This window comes from Poeciliopsis prolifica, unplaced genomic scaffold (genome assembly GCF_027474105.1).
Source record: "Poeciliopsis prolifica strain line A6 unplaced genomic scaffold, Auburn_PproV2 SCAFFOLD133, whole genome shotgun sequence".
Classification (NCBI taxonomy): Eukaryota; Metazoa; Chordata; class Actinopteri; order Cyprinodontiformes; family Poeciliidae; genus Poeciliopsis; species Poeciliopsis prolifica.
The window spans coordinates 334,558-352,513 of NW_026562508.1; the positions used below are offsets into that span (position 1 = coordinate 334,558).

Here is a 17,956-nt window from a genome sequence, read left to right on the forward strand (position 1 = left end):
GTTGAAACCACCTTATTTTACAGTGGTACCTTCACACTACTTGATTCAGTAGGTCCAACTCACTAAAAGCAAGTTAGCTCAACAAATATGCTTCATGCTAAAAGACAGCTAGTTAATCGTGTGGAAATCCTTTCCATTATTTCATGACGTTAATTCAAAGACATATTTTCAAGCGTTAATCAAGCATTTTAAGACAGCACTAGGTGAAAGTGTAGGAAGAACACTCAACAATTAGAAAAGGTACAACACAATTGTATTTTCAGAATTGTTATACATCGTTTTTTTACACAGCACAAAACACAGCCGAGTTGGACATTGAAATAAAAAACAACTACAAAAGGTTACAGTTTCATTTCCCAGCCAATTCTTTACAACATAAAACATGTCAGTATAGTTGCTCAACTTAGAGAACTGTAACAATATAAATCTTTTCTACTGCAGACTTTAAACACTCATTTTCCATATGAAACTTTACTCAACTTAGCAGCGAGTTTCATATTGAGAACTTGTGCTTTCTTTGATAAGTTTTTCCATCCAATTTCATTATTATTTTCTGTATTACTTCAAAGGTATGCTTGAGTTACTGAGCAAGTTGAGTGCTGAACGCACTAAACTTGAGGGTAGCTCAAGTTTAGTGCGTAGATTAGTCCCAGCAGCATCACTATTGCAGAAGATACACTGCCCAAGCTGTTCATAACTTCCACCTCCTCCAGGACAATCCCAACATCCAGATGTGCATCGGCAGCCTCTGCTCAAATGACGATTCCGAGGACAGTCTCGGCTTTGGCCATTTCATTCATCAACGTCCTAAGGGAGTTAGGGAAGGGTATTGGGGGGGAGACAATTCACATGTAATTAAATAAATAAATTAAGACTGACATTGATTGAGTCACTCATGGACCTTAGTTGGTGAAAGTATTTTAACAACTCTTAGGAGTTCTATTGTAAACACAAAGAGAATTTAACATACCATGTACTCCCTCACCAGCTTCTCTGGATCTTCATTTAGGTACACACAGACCTTTGAGGATGCACTCTCGTCTGACCTCAGCAGTGTCTTCCTAAATATGCAGATCAAAAAACAATGAGAACAATCTCAAAACTCCAGCAGTATAGGTTCACACACTTGAAAACATAGCTACATTCAAAGGAAGTCACAACAAAAGTGATCAGTGGCTTGCAGTCTATTTGAAAGATATTTAAAATTGCTAGTATCCCTTCATCATGCCATGACTAAAATGGAGTTTAACATCTCATTTAAACATCTAACTGAAGCTGTTAGAGGTTTAAATAAAGACATGAATATATCACCAAAGAAATATGTGAAAAGTACAGAATGGTCAGCACAGTCTATATCCTTCTACTTAATTGAATATGCAAAGCATTCCATGTCTTACAAGTACATGGACAGTCTATGTGTGGGCATGGATAACGTCGCATATGCCGGTGTTTAAGTGTAAAATGTTTTAACAGGTCATATCTACGAGACAGAGAGAGACTACACTCCTTACATTTCCACATCCCCACGCAAATAAAGACAAATAAAACAGACTGGCCAAATAAATGTTTAGCTGAACCCTAGCTTTATAAGCTCTCTAACACTACATTTAAGTAACTTTAGATCTGGCAAAACTTACTATTAGCCACTGCAATCTATAACTTGATAGCCGATGAGCCCCTTGACCAGTACTTACGCAGGTGGATTACAGACAGGTGATGTTCTGAAAGAGATCAGATATATTTTCAGCCATTAAAATATGCAATTCATACTGAACTGAGTTGTATCTTTTAGTACAAGTCCCTTGAATGCCTCATGAATATAACCACTGGACACTTGTATGCAAGCACATATGTGCAGAACAATGGTGAATTGAACATGGTAGAAAGCAATAGTAACATAGGTCAAAATGAGCACAAACAATCAACACAAAAAACATCAACATTTCAAAATTAAACCAATGAACTTCAATATTGTTTCTGAGCTACAATTATTTGGGGACAACAAAGAAGAGTCCAAAAAACCCCAACATCTTTACAGCAGAGGAATATGTATTTTAAAGAAAAAAATAGAAAGCTCAAGTCTGTAATAATGGATAATCCATTGAGAGTTTTAGCCTGACAAAATATACTAGAAATCCATAACTAACAGGTATTTAAGGAACATTTAACAAAGCTCAGAAAGCAATGCTTTCTGCAGGTTTCACCGACTGAAATGTAGGACTTTTTATTACCATAATTAATTAAGAATCTCGATGATGATAGAAATGTACCGAAGTGTGTGTATCTACATTTATCTCCATAGTAACATTACTGAAATAGAATTAAATAGTTAGAAATAGACTGATGTTAGATCAGTGTGTTAAAAATCCACTAAACCTCCAGGGAGCTCAGGAGGAGCAAAACTGTGACATTTCTGGGGTCCATTTGTGTCTCTGGCAGCAGCTTTGTACACTACATATGGCTCTGCAGACTTTTTTCGCACAGAATGTACCTAACATGGTGCGGCGATAAATGTAAACTTACCAATGATATCACATATAGCTATCTGCCTTAACCTAACCGACTTAATTTACAGAACATGAAATAATGTGACACAAGTATGGAACAAGTAGAAAATGGTGCAAATGGTAGAGAAATTTTAAGTTACATATTTTATATGGATTTAGATGAAAATAGTTTGACTCTTACCTTCCTCAAATTAAGTAGATGCACGCCAGGAATCTCCCCTCTGCCCTTGAAAAAACCCAACAAGGTGCAAGCCAGTTATCTCGCGTGATTTTCCGTAATCTCTTGATGTCGCTGGATCCTCTTCAGCGAGAGATGAGTTTGACACAATAGCGCTTTGGAACTGACGTCCCTGTGTTTTTTTTTTTTATTAGATTAACTTTGACAAATATTGATATTGAATAAAATAAAAAAACACACACACACACATATATATATATATATATATATATATATATATATATATATATATATATATATATATATATATATATATATATATATATATATATATATATATATATATATATATATATATATCTTGGCACAGCCAAGATACTGCGCAGGACCCTCAAGCTCCCAGGCCTCTGGTAGACGCCTGGGAGCTTGAGGAATTAGATGTATTCAAGTTGAGATAACGTCATTCAATCACGTTAGTCCAGTTGAGAAAAAACCGATTGTCTCGCGTGTTCTCGCGTGATATCCCGTGATCTCACTTGTTGTCGTCAGCACAATATCAGTCTAACTATAATGAATCATGTTAGCTCAACATGATTCAATTTTATAAATGTGAAGTCGTGGAATATCTTGTTTATCCAACATGATTTTATCACGTTTTCGCTTCAAACCCAACATTATTGTGTGAAAGGTACATGATATTCTTTTGTTAATGTAATACGCCCCGACGTTCTTTTTTTTTGGCGGAAGATATAGCTGACGTAACTGAATCACGTTATCTCACCTTGAATACATTTTATTCCATTTGCGAGAAAAACCGATTGTCTCGCGTATTCTCGCGTGATATCCCGTGATTTCCCGTAATCTTGCGTGAACTTGCGTGATATCGCGTGATCTCACTCGTGGTCTTCAGCATAGGATCGGTCTGACTATAATGAATCATGTTCGCTCAACATGATTCAATTTTATAAACGTTGAAGTTGTGGAATATCTTGTTTTATGCAACATGATTGTATCATGTTTTTGGCTCAAACATGCAATTATTTAGTTAACAGTACATGATATTCTTTTGTTAATGTGATAACCCCTGAGGTTCCTTTTTTACAGTGCTCCTCCACTGCCCACAGGCAGCCGCACACAGATATCTTATGTTCACTCATACTGACAGGATAAAATTAGTTACTTACTCCAAACTGAACTGCTAAATAATTATTTGAATTAGTCTTTATTGGAAAATTTGGTTCAAAATGTAAAATGTAAAGGTGAACCGTCTGTAATTGGTGTAACCTGGCCACATATTAGTTCAGAATGACTGGGCATTCTGATAAGTATTTAGTAAAAAATAAATTATATATAGTTAACTTAAAGTGTGACTTTTTGAAACAATTAATTTTGTGCTTAGTGTATTTTAATAGTATTTAAATTGTATTAAAGTACAATCTAAAGAGCACTAAGTATACTTCAACTTACTTTTTTGCGCAACTTAAGTTGAACTTAGTATAGGCTACATAAGTATTTTGTTTTTTATGTAATATAAATATGCTTGATTAGTATTTTTGAGTGTATTATCTTTGTGATTAAATTGCATTTAAAATATATTTTCAGTATATTGGCATTACATATTTTACATATTAGTGCAATTACAGTATGCTACAATTACACATTTGGTTTATTAAAATTGCTAATGAAGTACACTTTTTAGTTACTTAATGTATTTTATTCTGCTTTGCCATTTTGAACAATATATGCTTCATACACACTGCAGTGTTGCAAACACATTAATCTACCAGAACACAGGTAGATTAATGTGTTCTTTACAGGTGAAACATTGTGCTTTCAATGTACGGTATCACCATTTTGGTAACACTTTATTTGATGGAGTGTGCATAAGACTAACATGACACCTGCCATCCAACTTTTAAAGCAACTTCTTATTAAAAGTGTCATTATTTACTGAATAACACCTGTTAGTATGTTATGTGAAGTAGATTTTTCTTTAAAGAGAAAATCTTTTATTTGCATCATACAGTAACATAGTCTAGATGTTTTTTCATGCAGCTGCAGAAGGTGTACAAACTAAGTGAACAAGATGTGTCTGTTGAAGTTTCCCAGACAGGTTATCTGGGAACTTGCTGTTTTAACCGAGGTCTTCCCTGCATGGAGATAGAGTGTTTAGTTTTAGGGCCATCCTAATGCAGTGGATTTTGCTCTCTGTCTGCAGATCTATTAAAGATTTCTTTTGCTCCCTGATTTTTGTCTGGACCTCAGTCTCTGAATTGTGCACTTCACAGTTCCTAACAGGTGTTATGACATGTTTATGACAGTATCTTGTCCGTCTTATTCACACCCCATCAAATAAAGTGTTACCCACATTTTTCAAGAGTACATTGACAATACACTATCACAGAATTGTACAAATTGTCAATATAGTCATAATTTACAGACAAAATGCTAATGAAATTTATCACAATAAAACAACAGGTATACATTAGAGAAAATGTAAAAAATATTTCACCATGGAGTATTGTTTTAATTTAATGTCACAGTATTCCAGTAATACTGCAGACAAACTGACATTTCTCCTTCCTAAGAACAATGAGGATCAGCAGAACATTCCCATTCACTGGACCACTGCACTTTACAGAAACCTACAAAAAGAACAACAAAACAAATAAACAGATAAAGCACTAGTACAGAAAAACAGCAAAGAAAAAATATGACTTACAAGTTCAAGACCTTGTGGACTTGCTATATATGTGACATTATCAGAATTGATGATGATTGGGACCGGATGCCTGGGGTGGAAAAACATTTCTGCGTGTCTTCTTTGCCTGTTTTTGTTAGAAGTAGAAACTTTGACTTCCACTGAAAAGTATAATGTAATTTGGTTAGTTTACCAATGTTGAATTTTTCCAATCTACTGAGTTGACAGCATTGGTTTTGAAAGATTAAATTATTTAATTTATTTTCATTTATTGTAGTACTTGCCTTTTTATTTGACATGCAAGTTGATATTTATCATGAAATCCTTTGAGTCATAACAGATGTTTAAAATGCAAAACAAAGTCAACCTATCGACAGAAATATAAACACATTTTTGCAATAGTTATCGCTCCAAGAAGTAGCGATAACCCGTTGAAAGATGGCAATTATATTAATGCGTCGGTTTTAAAAAAAGGCGGTAGTTAAGGGAAACAGTTGTTTCAATTGTTTCAGTTTATTGATTTATTGTTCACGTAACAAATCCGTGTATGACTTTCAACTGGAAAGATTTAAAATACTTAATAATTATGTCCTAGTTTGTTCAGGAGAAAGCGTCCTTATTCCAGCAGGTGGCAGTGTTTTTCTGTATATACCAAACTCTGTCTTCGAAGAAAGCTAGTAGGAAGTAAGCTTGTATTTTCTCATCTCACCAGAGTAGCATTCACAGGCTACTGTGGCAACATAATTCCGGTTTTGCATTTTAGTTGGTAAGTTGAATTTCTTTCCACTACTCCCAATTCTCGTATCAGCGTATTTTGTTTTCATAAAGAAAATATCTCGTTTCCTGCGATGCCGTTTTAAAATGTTTTCCTTGTTTCCGTTTCGAAAGGATTTTACGTCAGTGGTATTACAAACAAAAGTCGTGTCAACAAATATAAATGGTTTTCCAATCATTATTCTTTGAAATTTCAGTTGCGCTTAAATCAGTTTTTATACTTTTGTATGTCATAAGAACTATAGCACAAAACTTGTGAACAGAAATAAGAAAACATATGACAGACGAGTCAAAAGTAATCATACCATTAATTTCGTTCATAGCATTATCTTTACAATGGAATAACATTAAAGACAAGCAAGTAAGATCGAGGCATATAGCTAAACCAATAGGAAGAGCCAACCAAATTCTACTGGATAATGGTCACCTGAATGTTACATTTAGTCTCTATTCTGTGTTTCCATCTCAGAAACGTCCAAGAAATGCCTCTGCCAAGATTGTTGATGGTGGTTACAGGAGACGATTTTGGCTACTGCCCGAGAAGGAACCAGGGAATCGTGGAGTGCTTTTTGGCCGGAGGCATTTCCAATGTATCCCTGCTTGTTAATGCCTCGGCTGCCAAAGAGGCAGCTGGCCTGGCTCGCAGGTAGAGTTATTCCACTATATTTTTAAAGATTCTAACACAGGCAAGGTTAGGTTTTAAATATACAATTGAATGGGAATTTAGCTTTTCTCCTACCCCCGATTTTGCTAATTTAAATACAATTTTTTACATTTAACATCAAATTAAATTAGTATTTAGATATTATAATTAAATATTTTAATTAATTAATGTTCTTAATTCTCACTAAATGCACAATGAACTTTGAAGTGGCTTTATGTCAGCGTCTGTGGTGGCCAGTTCATGTGTGAAGATGATATCTCACAAGCTCCTTGAATCATTTAATAGTAAATATAACCGAGAGGAATCCTGGGATCAGCATCTTAAAATATTTCCTAGCAATGAGGGGGAAAAAAATACCGTCTTCCCCTAAATTAGTCTGACTACAATTCTAATGATTTGGGAATATTTTGTTAAAAGAAAAATAGACTCAACAACATCTTCCTCCCAAAAGCAATTAACACCCTCAATGCTCACAATACACCATTTATGAGGCTTTTTTATGTGGGTATGAATGAATGTCTAAATTTAGCAGATTTAATATTGTGAATCATGTCATCACATTGACTTCTATTTGTTTGTGCATTGGAGCTGACTTTAATCTCATTGTGCCAACAGCAAATTCTAATTCTAAAACATAAATAAAAGTAGAATCATGTTCAACCTAGTTGAATTCACTGTAAAAACAAGATATTTAATTTTCAAATGTGTTTTTTTTGTTGTTGTAAATATTAACTTTTTGGCAACACATTCCAAAAAAGTTGGGACAGGGTCATGCTTACCACCTTGTTACATTACCTTTCCTTGTAAAAACACTCTGTTTGCTTCAAGTTCAAGCATAATTGTTGGAGCTTTGTATATGGATTTCTTTCCCATTTTTGTTTGATGTGCAACTTTTGTTGCTCAGCAATTTAGGATTACTGTTGTTATATGTTGTGCTTCAGACGGTACTTTTTGCACGGGAGTTGCAATAGAAATTTCGTTGAATCCTGTTCAATGACAATAAATGCTATTCTATTTTATTCTATTCTATTCTATTCTATTCTATTCTATTCTATTCTATTCTATTCTATTCATAATGCGCCATACCTTTTAAATAGGAGACAGGTCTGGACTGCAGACAAGCCAGTCTAGTACCTGCATTCTTTTACTATTGTTGTGGAAATTTTCCTTTAACAAAGAGTGAGGTATAACTTTTTCAAGAACCAGAGAAAGAATATATTCTTAATTGGTATTTATTCAAAGGCTTTACAGCGTTCAAAGTCTTTGCTCATTGAATGCAGTCAGGAAGAGAGCCTTGAGCAGAACACAGCTTACAGTTTAATAGGGAGAGGTTCATTCTGATCCCATAGTTTGATAATCAACTTGGTTACAGAACAGATGTAGCTTCATGTTATTAAAGCTAAAGTTTAATCAGTAATACTTTTATAACAGATTTATGTCAGATTATGATTTCTTGGTTAATGTCACGTCATAACAAAGACGTTTTGAATAATGTCAACTTTGTATTAAAAGTGTCATGATTTTCCATGGCACTTTATGACACTGGGCATAAACATTCTTGAAGACTTACTCATATTCATGACAGGTGTTATGTCTTGTTTATGACGGTGTAATGACAGTCTTATTCACAGCCCGTCAAATAAAGTGTTACCGCATCTTTTAATACAAAAACTGCCTTGTTGCCCCGACCACTGGGCTTTGCAAGATTTCTGGAGAAAACCCTGCTATTGCATTCAATTTGGAAGGTTTTACAAAATATTCCCAAAGGAAGGCTAAAAACATAGGCAATCAATAATTGGCTTCCGTCAACATCATAGCACAGAAACTGCTCTTGTGAAAATAGTCAATGACCTCCGTCTAAACAATGACCATAATAAAATTTCAGTATTAGTTTTACTTGACTTGAGCGCTGCATTTCACACAATTGATCATGACATTCTATTATCTCGATTAGAAAATTGGGTTGGCACTTCCCGAGTGGTACTCAGCTGGCTTAAATCCTACCTGTCCAATAGAACCTTTTGTGTTTCAATAGGCAGCTTTAAATCCAAGGTAAATACAATTACCTATGGAGTTCCCCAAGGGTCTATCCTGGGGCCACTTCTTTTTAATATTTACATGCTCCCATTAATTCAAATTATAAGAAATAATAATATAGAATACCACAACTATGCCGACGATACACAACTGTACATTAGTCTTTCACCAGGAGATTACAATCAGGTTCAAGTACTCTTTAAATGTATTGAGCAGATTAATGTCTGGATGAGCCATAACTTTCTCCAACTAAATCAAGACAAAACTGAAAATTAGTATTGGGACCAAAAGAGCACAGATTGAAAACTATCACCTACTCAATTGGTTTAAAATGCTCTGATAAAGCCAAAAATTTAGGGTGATTATGGATCCTGATCTGAATTTCAATTACCACATCAAATCTATTATAAAAACATCATACTATCACCTCAAAAATATTGCTAAAATCAGACGACTCATGTTCGTCCGTACAGGATTCTGAGAGACTAGTTCATGCCTTTGTTCTTAGCAGACTTGATTATTGCAATGCATTTCTTACTGGATTACCAAAAAAAGCATTAAGACAGCTCCAGCTCCTACAGAATGCTGCCGCAAGAGTCCTTACTAACACAAAAAGAGATGAGCACATCAGTCCAGTTCTCAAATCTCTGCACTGGCTGCCTGTTGCTCAAAGAATTGACTTTAAAATGTTCTTAATAGTTTATAAAGCACTTCATAATAGAAATCCAAACTACATTTCCGGTCTTCTGCAACCCTACGTACCACTCAGACCATTAAGATAATCAGAATCAAACCTATTAACTATACTGAGAATCAGAAGTAAACACGGAGAAGCAGCTTTTAGTTTTTATGCTCCAACATGATGGAATAAACTTCCTGCTCATTGTAAGTCTGCGCCTACCTTGAGTTCATTTAAAACAAGGTTAAAAACCTTCTTATTTGAAGTCGTCTATTCTTACATTTTTAATCCCACTCATTTACTATAATTACAATTTTAATGTTTACTTTGTCTATATATTTTCTTTATTTTATTTTTTTATTTTTTCTTCTAACAGTATGTATTTCTTATTTTTCTTGTACAAGCACTTTGAGTTGTCTTTGGCTGAAAGGTGCTATATAAATAAAGTTGCCTTGCCTCTCTTGAAATTACTGAAATATGCATTAGTCAGCCAGTGGAGATTTTAAAAGGGTGAAAGTGCAAATTGTATTTGAATGGTTATTATATAGCAGCATTTTGGTCTTTTTATTTCAGTCTCTGCTTTCTCCCGTCCTTAAGTTGTGGATTTTTATGCCATTTCTTCACATTTCTTTGATGTATCTTGTTAAGTCTGATTAAGTAAAACAGAGTATATTATTTTAAACATAATATACTAGCAAAGTTGGTATTAATCTTGATAGAGATGCTTATTTCTGTTAATTTTTATTATTGTGACTTAAAGCATGTAGAAACCCCAAATTAAGTCTCAGGAAACCTTACCTTACAGAGGACCATTAAAATATTAAAGAAAATGCTAATTTTCTTCAAATTGTGCATTTTCACCTTATATTTACATAAGGTGAATGACTGCTCTTCTCATCTTATTTTTTTTTTTAATTTGATCTCTTAAATTAGACACAAAATCCCAATTGGCCTCCATGCCAACCTGTCTGAGGGCACCCCTGTGTATCAGCAGCTCCAACAGATTTCCACACTCATTAACCCCCAAGGCTTCTTTCATGGAAAGATGGGTTTTCGCCAAGCCTTGGAGAAAGGCCAACTCAGCATGAACCAGGTACAAATAAAAAGGCCTAATTTTTTTTGTTTTATGATTTGACATTATATTTATTTATTATTTGCACTGAAATATTGGTTCTCTTGCCCTCAGAAAGGAGTGCTTGGATGGGAATATACATGTGATCTTAAGGAGTTCTGCAAGTAGAATAGAAAAGTAATTTATTTGTTGTTCCATGGAGAAATAGAGCTTTGGGCAATTGATTTAATTAAATCAGATCTGCATATGGTATCACAGGTCCTGCTTCTCTTTGCTTTTAGCTGATTCATAGATCACTGGGCTTTTTGAGGCACAGCGGCTTTATGAAGTGCATGGTGTTCAAATATGTTCCTAAACAATAGGAGCATATTTCCATATATGAGTAATTAAAAAAAACAAACAATTGCTTATCTAAAAGTAAGAAAACAAAGAGAAAACTCAGAAGTGCAGGAGGTTTTACAATGGAATTTTAATTTTCAGATTTTTAAATTGAACAATGCTCAATACCTTGGACTGAAGAAAAGTTTTTAACTTTGTCCACACAGCAGATTTTTATGTTTGGTTATGACTTGTTGATGTTTATAATGCTTAAAAAGATGTGAGAGGAATTAAGGTAGCAACATTGTCATTTCGAGATCGGGTCTGGATACCTGAATACCTTTTTCAGGGATAATTATCCCTGAAAAAATATTAATTTTTCAGGGATAATTTATTTATTTATTATTTTTCAAATAATAAATAAATAAATTACTACCGTATTTTCCAGTTTTTTTTCATAGTTTGGCCGACGGTGTAACTTATACTCCGGAGCGACTTATGTATGGAAATTAACACATCATTATATCATATCACATGTTATTTTCACACTAAACTGCAAGAGGGCGCTCTAGGCCTGTGCTATTCTACCTTTGGAGTTGTTCACAAGAGACACAGAGGACGAGGATTTCATTGCGTTTAGTGATTTGGAGAGACACAGATGGTTTGGTAAACTTGTTAGCTATAGTTATCTGAATAACTCTTAATATGTTATGTTAACTTACCAGGCATGTTCTCAGTTCATTGTTTGTCATGTAACGTTAGCATACCGTACAATTATTCAGCCTGTATAAAGCTGTGCTTACCCTCATACCTGTGGACCTTTCTTTCATAAATCCTATTTAAAGCCTGTGGCCACCCATACGCGCATGTATAAATTAATATAAATATCCAGAAGGCTGCCACCACGTAAAGCAATAATCATGGCGACAGTCCTTGTTTTTAGCAGTATAAATAATTATCAGTCAATCAATCAAATTATGTTTGTATAGCAGATTTCACCAGCAAGGCATTTCAAAGTGCTTTACATCATAACAAACACAAAAACACAAAGTCATGCAACATAGACTCAACAATCAAAACATTACATTAAGTCAAGTGCCATTGTTATTACATTTCAAATAAAACTAATCAACTCTAGTCAAGATTTAAAGGAAGTCAGTGTTTCAACTGTATTACAATTTTCTGGACGTTAGTTCCAGATTTGTGGTGCATAGAAGTTGAATGCTGCTTCTCCATGCTTGGTTCTGGGTTAGGGAAGCCAGATGATATCTGGACCCCAACCTCACACCTCAGAAACGCAGAGTGGTGGATCCTCTGGGAAGTCAGAGGTAGGTGGCTTAAATTGAAGTGAGGTCTGCTACGTGAGCGCTAAGGAGAGAATATGTTGATTCATTCCATCTGTAAATTTGAGAAACTCTGGTCCAGAAGGCATTTCTTCATAGGTATCTTGTGAATGCAGTGAATGAGTGGGGGAGCAGAGAAGGAGGGGGAAAGAGGAGGGCGACAGTCTCTCTGTCTCCAGTCGATTTTATCAGCTTGTTTTGGAATAGTTTGCTCCTGATTAGATTAGATTAGAATAGATTAGATTACATTGCATTTATTGTCATTGAACAAACTTCAAGGAAATTTCCATTGCAACTCTCGTTCTTCTGAAGCGATGATCACATTATTGTCCTTGTTGATAAAATGAAAAAGGTTTACAGTGAATAGCTTTATCCCATGTTTTTTAAGATTGCGTCAGCCTCTTCCAAAGAGGTGAAAGTGCTGCCAATAGAGCCAGAAGTTCTCATGAAGGTCACTGAGCTGGCAGAGCAGGTTAATCAGCCATTTGTTGGTTCCAACATGCACAACTAAAGTCTCAATATTTGGCATATCAGTGGTTAGACAGAGTACTGTGTGAGTTAAATCAGACACAGGGTCATCAGGAAAATACATCACTCTTATTTTGTTTGGATTGCAAACGTAACTGATACCATTTACTGGCTCATCTCCAACAATAAGCACTTTTGGGATACCTTTCATTTTCCTGGTGGTCACTTTGTACTTTGGAGCTTTGGGGGGTGGATGTGTTGATCTTGCCTCAGTGTTCATGTTTGAAGACGATTGGTTTCACTCCAAGGCTCAGGCTGAAGTGCAGAAAATCTTTTTTCAGTGGGATTCCCATGGAGTCGAAATGTTTTGAGGCTTGTGGTGTCACTTTGTCCTTGGAAGTGGGTCGGTGGAGCCGTTTTGGTTCCAGCTGCTTGTTTATTTTTCTTTGGCAGAGAAGGTGTTGGAGATGAAGATGGGTTTTGGCTCAGAGCCAGTTATGCTGATTCGTCCAGATGAGGGGTTCTTCCTGTTAGTCGTCTCATGTGATCCGTAGTGTGAGACTTGTTTTGGCTTGGCACCCTGGGTGTTCCAGGGTGAGCTGCTTGGTGCAGGGAGTGTTCATTTCTATAGACTGAAGTCATTGTATAATACTGCTAATGTTCCTGGGGTTGACTGGAGGCATTTTGCCCTGGTTCAACTTGGAGGTGAAGAAAAGTAAGATGAAAATAAAAGTAAGAAAATTCCACAGTCCTTAAGTTTGAAGTAATGCAGTTCTGATGTTGAAAATGTAAATATAACTATTGTTTGTTATTATGCAATAGCCAGCCCCACCCTACTCCTCAAGATCCCTTTCGGCTTACTACTGACCAGTTCTCCGTCTAAAGGGTCTGGAAAGTGTCTAAAAGCTGGGTATTACCCTGTGTGGAAGGACTAAGAGAGACAATCTGTCTAAGCTGGTGTCAGAGAGACTCGTCTATCTCTAACTACCTACAATCCAGAACTTATGAGCCTTTTCAGTTAAGAAGCAATCGGTTGAGTAGGCCTAACTTCAATAACCACTTCTGTTAACGGTAGCCCTCTCTCTAATAATAACGAGCACTTGTTAATAGGTAGATTAGTTTCAGCAACTTTGTAAGTCCCAGGGTCATTATCTATGTAACAACTAAAGGAAAGTCTGGAGCCACCACATTTCGAGAATCATGCACATGGATTTTACATCAAGTAGAAGAACCTCAACCAATAAAATGACCCAATTAATTTCAATGTTCACGAACCTCATTAGAATTTTAATATATATATTTGTTAAGCAAGCTTTGAGCATGGGTAAATGACAACCAGATTAATCATCAATGATTGTAAGTATTTAAGAACAAAAATGAATTTAATTAAGATCAACATAAACCTTTCCTAAATTCTTTCCTTAGACTGTGCCATCTATTTACTAAAAAAGGCTTTGCGGTGCGGCAGACTCATACCCAGGTGGTGGAGGATCTCGGCAATAGAGAGCTTGAATATCCTTGGACAGAGTCTTGACTCAGTATGACAAATCCTCCTTCGAATAGGAACAAAGTAAAGCTGGTTGTTGTCTTCTAAACATCCCAATCTTCATCACTCTTGTGACCTTTGTCCAATTCCCACGTCCATTGCAGCAATCTCGAGATCTTTAGGGCTGAGTGCAGTAGCCACAATCAAATCAGGAGCCAGAGCTATTGGGCATCAGGTCCCGTCGCTCTTTCAGCAGTGTGAAGGCTCGACTTCCATCTGGTTCCAGGGTGCAGCTTCCTGCTGGTTCTCTAGCCTGCGGCTCCTGCTGGTTCTCTAGCCTGCGGCTCCTGCTGGCTAGATAAACTACTACTTCACATCCCAGTCCACTTCTGGAACAAGAACTATTTTTTTGTTCCAGAAGTGCCTGCGGCTGTTAGCTCGATCCATCGGAGATGGAAGAACTCTATTCCTCCTATCTTTCGGGCCTTTATATTTTTCTCTCTCCATTGTTGTGTATGGGGAGATGGTGTACGTGACTTCTCAAGGATTTAATTACCTCATGGAAGGTCCCATGCCTTCCCGTATTCGGTCAACGCATTGTCCACTTCTGCTTTACTTGTTTATCTCAAGTCCCTGGCTTAGTTCCTGGATTTCCTTATTTGGTACACAGACCAGGCATGTCCAAACCCATCCTCAAGACATGTCCAGGATTGTCTCTGCACCCACAGACTGTCCCTATTCTTTTATGATGTGATTTCAATCCTTTATGTGCTATATGATCACTATAAATCATCAACAAAATCATCTTTTAATACATTTCTTCAACCATAACTGCTTAATACTGATTTGTTTTATTAATCAAATAAGATTATAGTACTTTCAACTTGTGATTCGTCACTTAACTGTTTTGTATAATCATCAATAATCAACTTCAGAATTTACTCACTTTATAAAAATTAATACATCAACATAATACACTTTTTCATAATCAACAGGAAATGAACAAGATTACTTCCATCTTTCAGGCCCTTTATGATCTTTGTTCTGTGTGAACTTGGAAATATCTCACCTCCACATACCAGTTTTCACGACACTATAAAAACTGACTTAAAAATAACTCACAGGCAAAGTTATCAGTAGGGACAAGAGAGAGCAGGATAAGTTGTTCCTTCTTCAGCTGACAGAGTGCATCTCTGACAGCTGAACAGTTATTATAACTATTGTAAAAATACATATGTTTTATTTAAACGGTGCTTGCTTTTGGGGCACATAAAGTCACCTAAAAAATAAACAATTTAAGAAAAATTTGGTCAGTCACTGCAACAGGGCAGGTTGGAGAGCAAGGTGCTTCACCACTTAAGTTTAGTTGCAAAGGTTTTGCAGCTCACTCTTTCGCCAGAGCCTTGAGTAGACTTGGCATCAAGAAACAATGCAGAAGGAGAGCTGTCCTTAGTACCACTGAAACATCAGACATGGCTCTCAAATGGTTGTGGCTTAAGAGAGGAGAACTGTAGAGAGAATGTAGCTAGTTAGCCTTCTTGAAACAAGGTAGGGACTGATCATCCCTGAAAGTTGGAGTATGATGTTGAAAGACCCGAAACACTCAATAATTCTAACATCACTGATAATGTGTCTAGATGCATCAGTAGATGTATTCACACATCCACATCATTCAGAAAATTCATTCATTTTCTGAATGAATTCACATTCAGAAAATCTAAGTGTCTTTCTTCTATACAGAAAATGTTTGTTTCAGAACAACCAAAGGAAAATGAGAATGCAAATTCTTTATGTTTTTCTCATCCTAACGTATATAAACTTGCTTCTGTGGTGAAGAAAATGTAAATGCCAGTAAATGTAACTCAGGGGCATGGGTCACTAACGTGATACATAAAAAATGGATTTCTTCCAAAGTTTTTCTCACTTTTATTTTGGGTTTTGTCCCCAGGTAGAGCTGGAGCTGAGGGCCCAAGTCAGGCGCTTTATAGAATTGACAGGTCACCTGCCTCATCACATGGATGGACACCAGCATGTTCATGTTCTGCCAGGTATTGCAAAATGGTTAGCAGCTCAGGTTTTTTTATGTGTGAACTAATCTAAATGGCATTGCAATAAAATACCAATTACTTCTGAGTGGACGTAAATAAGGTAAAGGTAATTTTATTTATATAGCACATTAGCACAACAAAGAAATACAAAGTGCTTTACATGAATTAAAAGGAAATACAAACAAAATTACAAACCAAAGGAAAGGGCAAAAGAAGAAAACGCTGATAATGTTGATCCAAAGTAAATAAACTAGATATTCCTGTTCAGGCTTGCTATTATCTAGTTTATTTACATATCCTGTGGTCTAATGCTTTTTCTGGTTTAGAAGAATAGGAGTCTGAAAAGTAGTTGCTGAGGTAGTTTTTCTGGGTTCCAAGTTCTAATCTCTGTTCTGGGTTGCTAAATAAGTGTAAGTAAGTATCCTCTGGACTTCTGGGTTGCGAGATAACAATAAGTATTCTCTGGACTTTCTAAATGTGCTCTAAATTTATGAAAGTAATGAGTACTCTACAGTTTCTAAAATATAAACTAAAGAGTGAGTAATAAGCTACAGTCTCTGGATTCCAAGTTTGTTCTAATTCCTTTTCTGGGTTAAAAGTGAGTACTTCACAGTTTCTAACAAAATAAAATAAAAAATGGACACTGCCATTAGGACAAATGGCAACATTCAGACAAAATAAAGGGCAAAACAAATACATGAAGGTGGTGACATCACAGGACCATAAATAAACAGGATTATTTGATTTTATTTGGATGATTTGGGTTCCTGGAGATTTTGAAAAGTGATTTGGGCTGCTACTTGTAATTAGGAGCCACAAAACTAGTTTGAAATGAACTTGATGGCAAGAGGATTTAGTTCTGCTGTATTGTTTATACTGTCCAGATGTTCGGGAAGTGTTTGCACAGGTTCTCTCTGACGTAAGGATTCCATTCACTCGTGTTCCAATGGAGCCAGGTTTGTGCAACTGTCCATGGATCCCAGCACACCTCCACACTTTTTACATGGAAGTTGAAAAGAATGCCCTGGACTCAATTCCTGTCTTCAAACACTATGGAATCAGGTATATTTGTGTGTTTATGAGGCAAAGATAAAGCCTCTTCTGGTTTGCTATTTTTGTTTTTATTGTTTTTTAGCTTTTTGATTTCAGTTTGGGTTCTCCTGGTTTCAAAACACACATGCTTACATTGCTGGAGAAAAAAGATCCTAGTAAAGAGGGGAAAAAGCCATCAAATGTGGTACATGTCAAGATATATTATTAACTCCTGAACTCGCACCGGAACGCCCGCATGCCGAATGTGGTGAATGACACCACATTCGACCATAATGTTATAAAATTACTTTTCCCGAGCCAATAATATCCAGGGAGTGACTTGAGCTCCTTTTGACATGCCTGTATTCTTTCTGGAATGTTTCTGACTCGTCAACTCAGAAACTAAATCTAAAGCCATCGATGTGCAGCCAACATGTGTCCTGTCATAATTATATAAGGCATTTTGGGGTTTGTTTTGACATGAATCCACCAGCTGCATGCGTAACCACGCGTAATGTGTGTGTTTGTGCTGCATCAAAGTCAGGCTATGTGCGCCCTCATGCGTAACGGTGTTTACAGGACTTTTTCTCTCCAACAGAGAGCCACGGAGAGACACATTGTCAGAATGTGTCAAAACTGGATGTATTTT

The 17,956-nt window shown here is 36.1% G+C and overlaps 1 protein-coding gene and 1 long non-coding RNA gene across 5 annotated transcripts in view; one reads left to right on the forward strand and one right to left on the reverse strand.

Annotated features, from left to right (window-relative positions):
• Positions 1-528: 528 nt before the first annotated feature.
• On the reverse strand, positions 529-2,787 carry LOC129355389 (uncharacterized). Of its 3 annotated transcripts, XR_008605267.1 has the most exons (4): positions 2,689-2,787; positions 1,638-1,721; positions 971-1,061; positions 529-807 (listed from the first exon to the last, which is right to left on the reverse strand). It is a non-coding gene; the product is annotated as an uncharacterized LOC129355389 (long non-coding RNA). The 3 variants fall into 3 exon arrangements; XR_008605266.1 differs by lacking the exon at positions 2,689-2,787 and having other exon boundaries at positions 1,695-2,248; XR_008605265.1 differs by lacking the exon at positions 2,689-2,787 and having other exon boundaries at positions 1,638-2,248.
• Positions 2,788-5,990: 3,203 nt separating this feature from the next.
• The window catches only part of ydjc (YdjC chitooligosaccharide deacetylase homolog), a 30,553-nt gene continuing 18,587 nt past the window's right edge, over positions 5,991-17,956 (forward strand). The window contains exons 1-5 of one of the 2 annotated variants that reach the window (XM_055024930.1): positions 5,997-6,152; positions 6,630-6,806; positions 10,474-10,633; positions 16,176-16,275; positions 17,160-17,337. In XM_055024930.1, the coding sequence (XP_054880905.1) occupies positions 6,643-6,806; positions 10,474-10,633; positions 16,176-16,275; positions 17,160-17,337 (602 nt within the window). In that variant the 5' untranslated portion in view covers positions 5,997-6,152; positions 6,630-6,642. Of the gene's footprint in view, positions 6,153-6,629; positions 6,807-10,473; positions 10,634-16,175; positions 16,276-17,159; positions 17,338-17,956 lie in introns of both variants that reach the window. The other variant, XM_055024931.1, reaches the window with a different exon arrangement.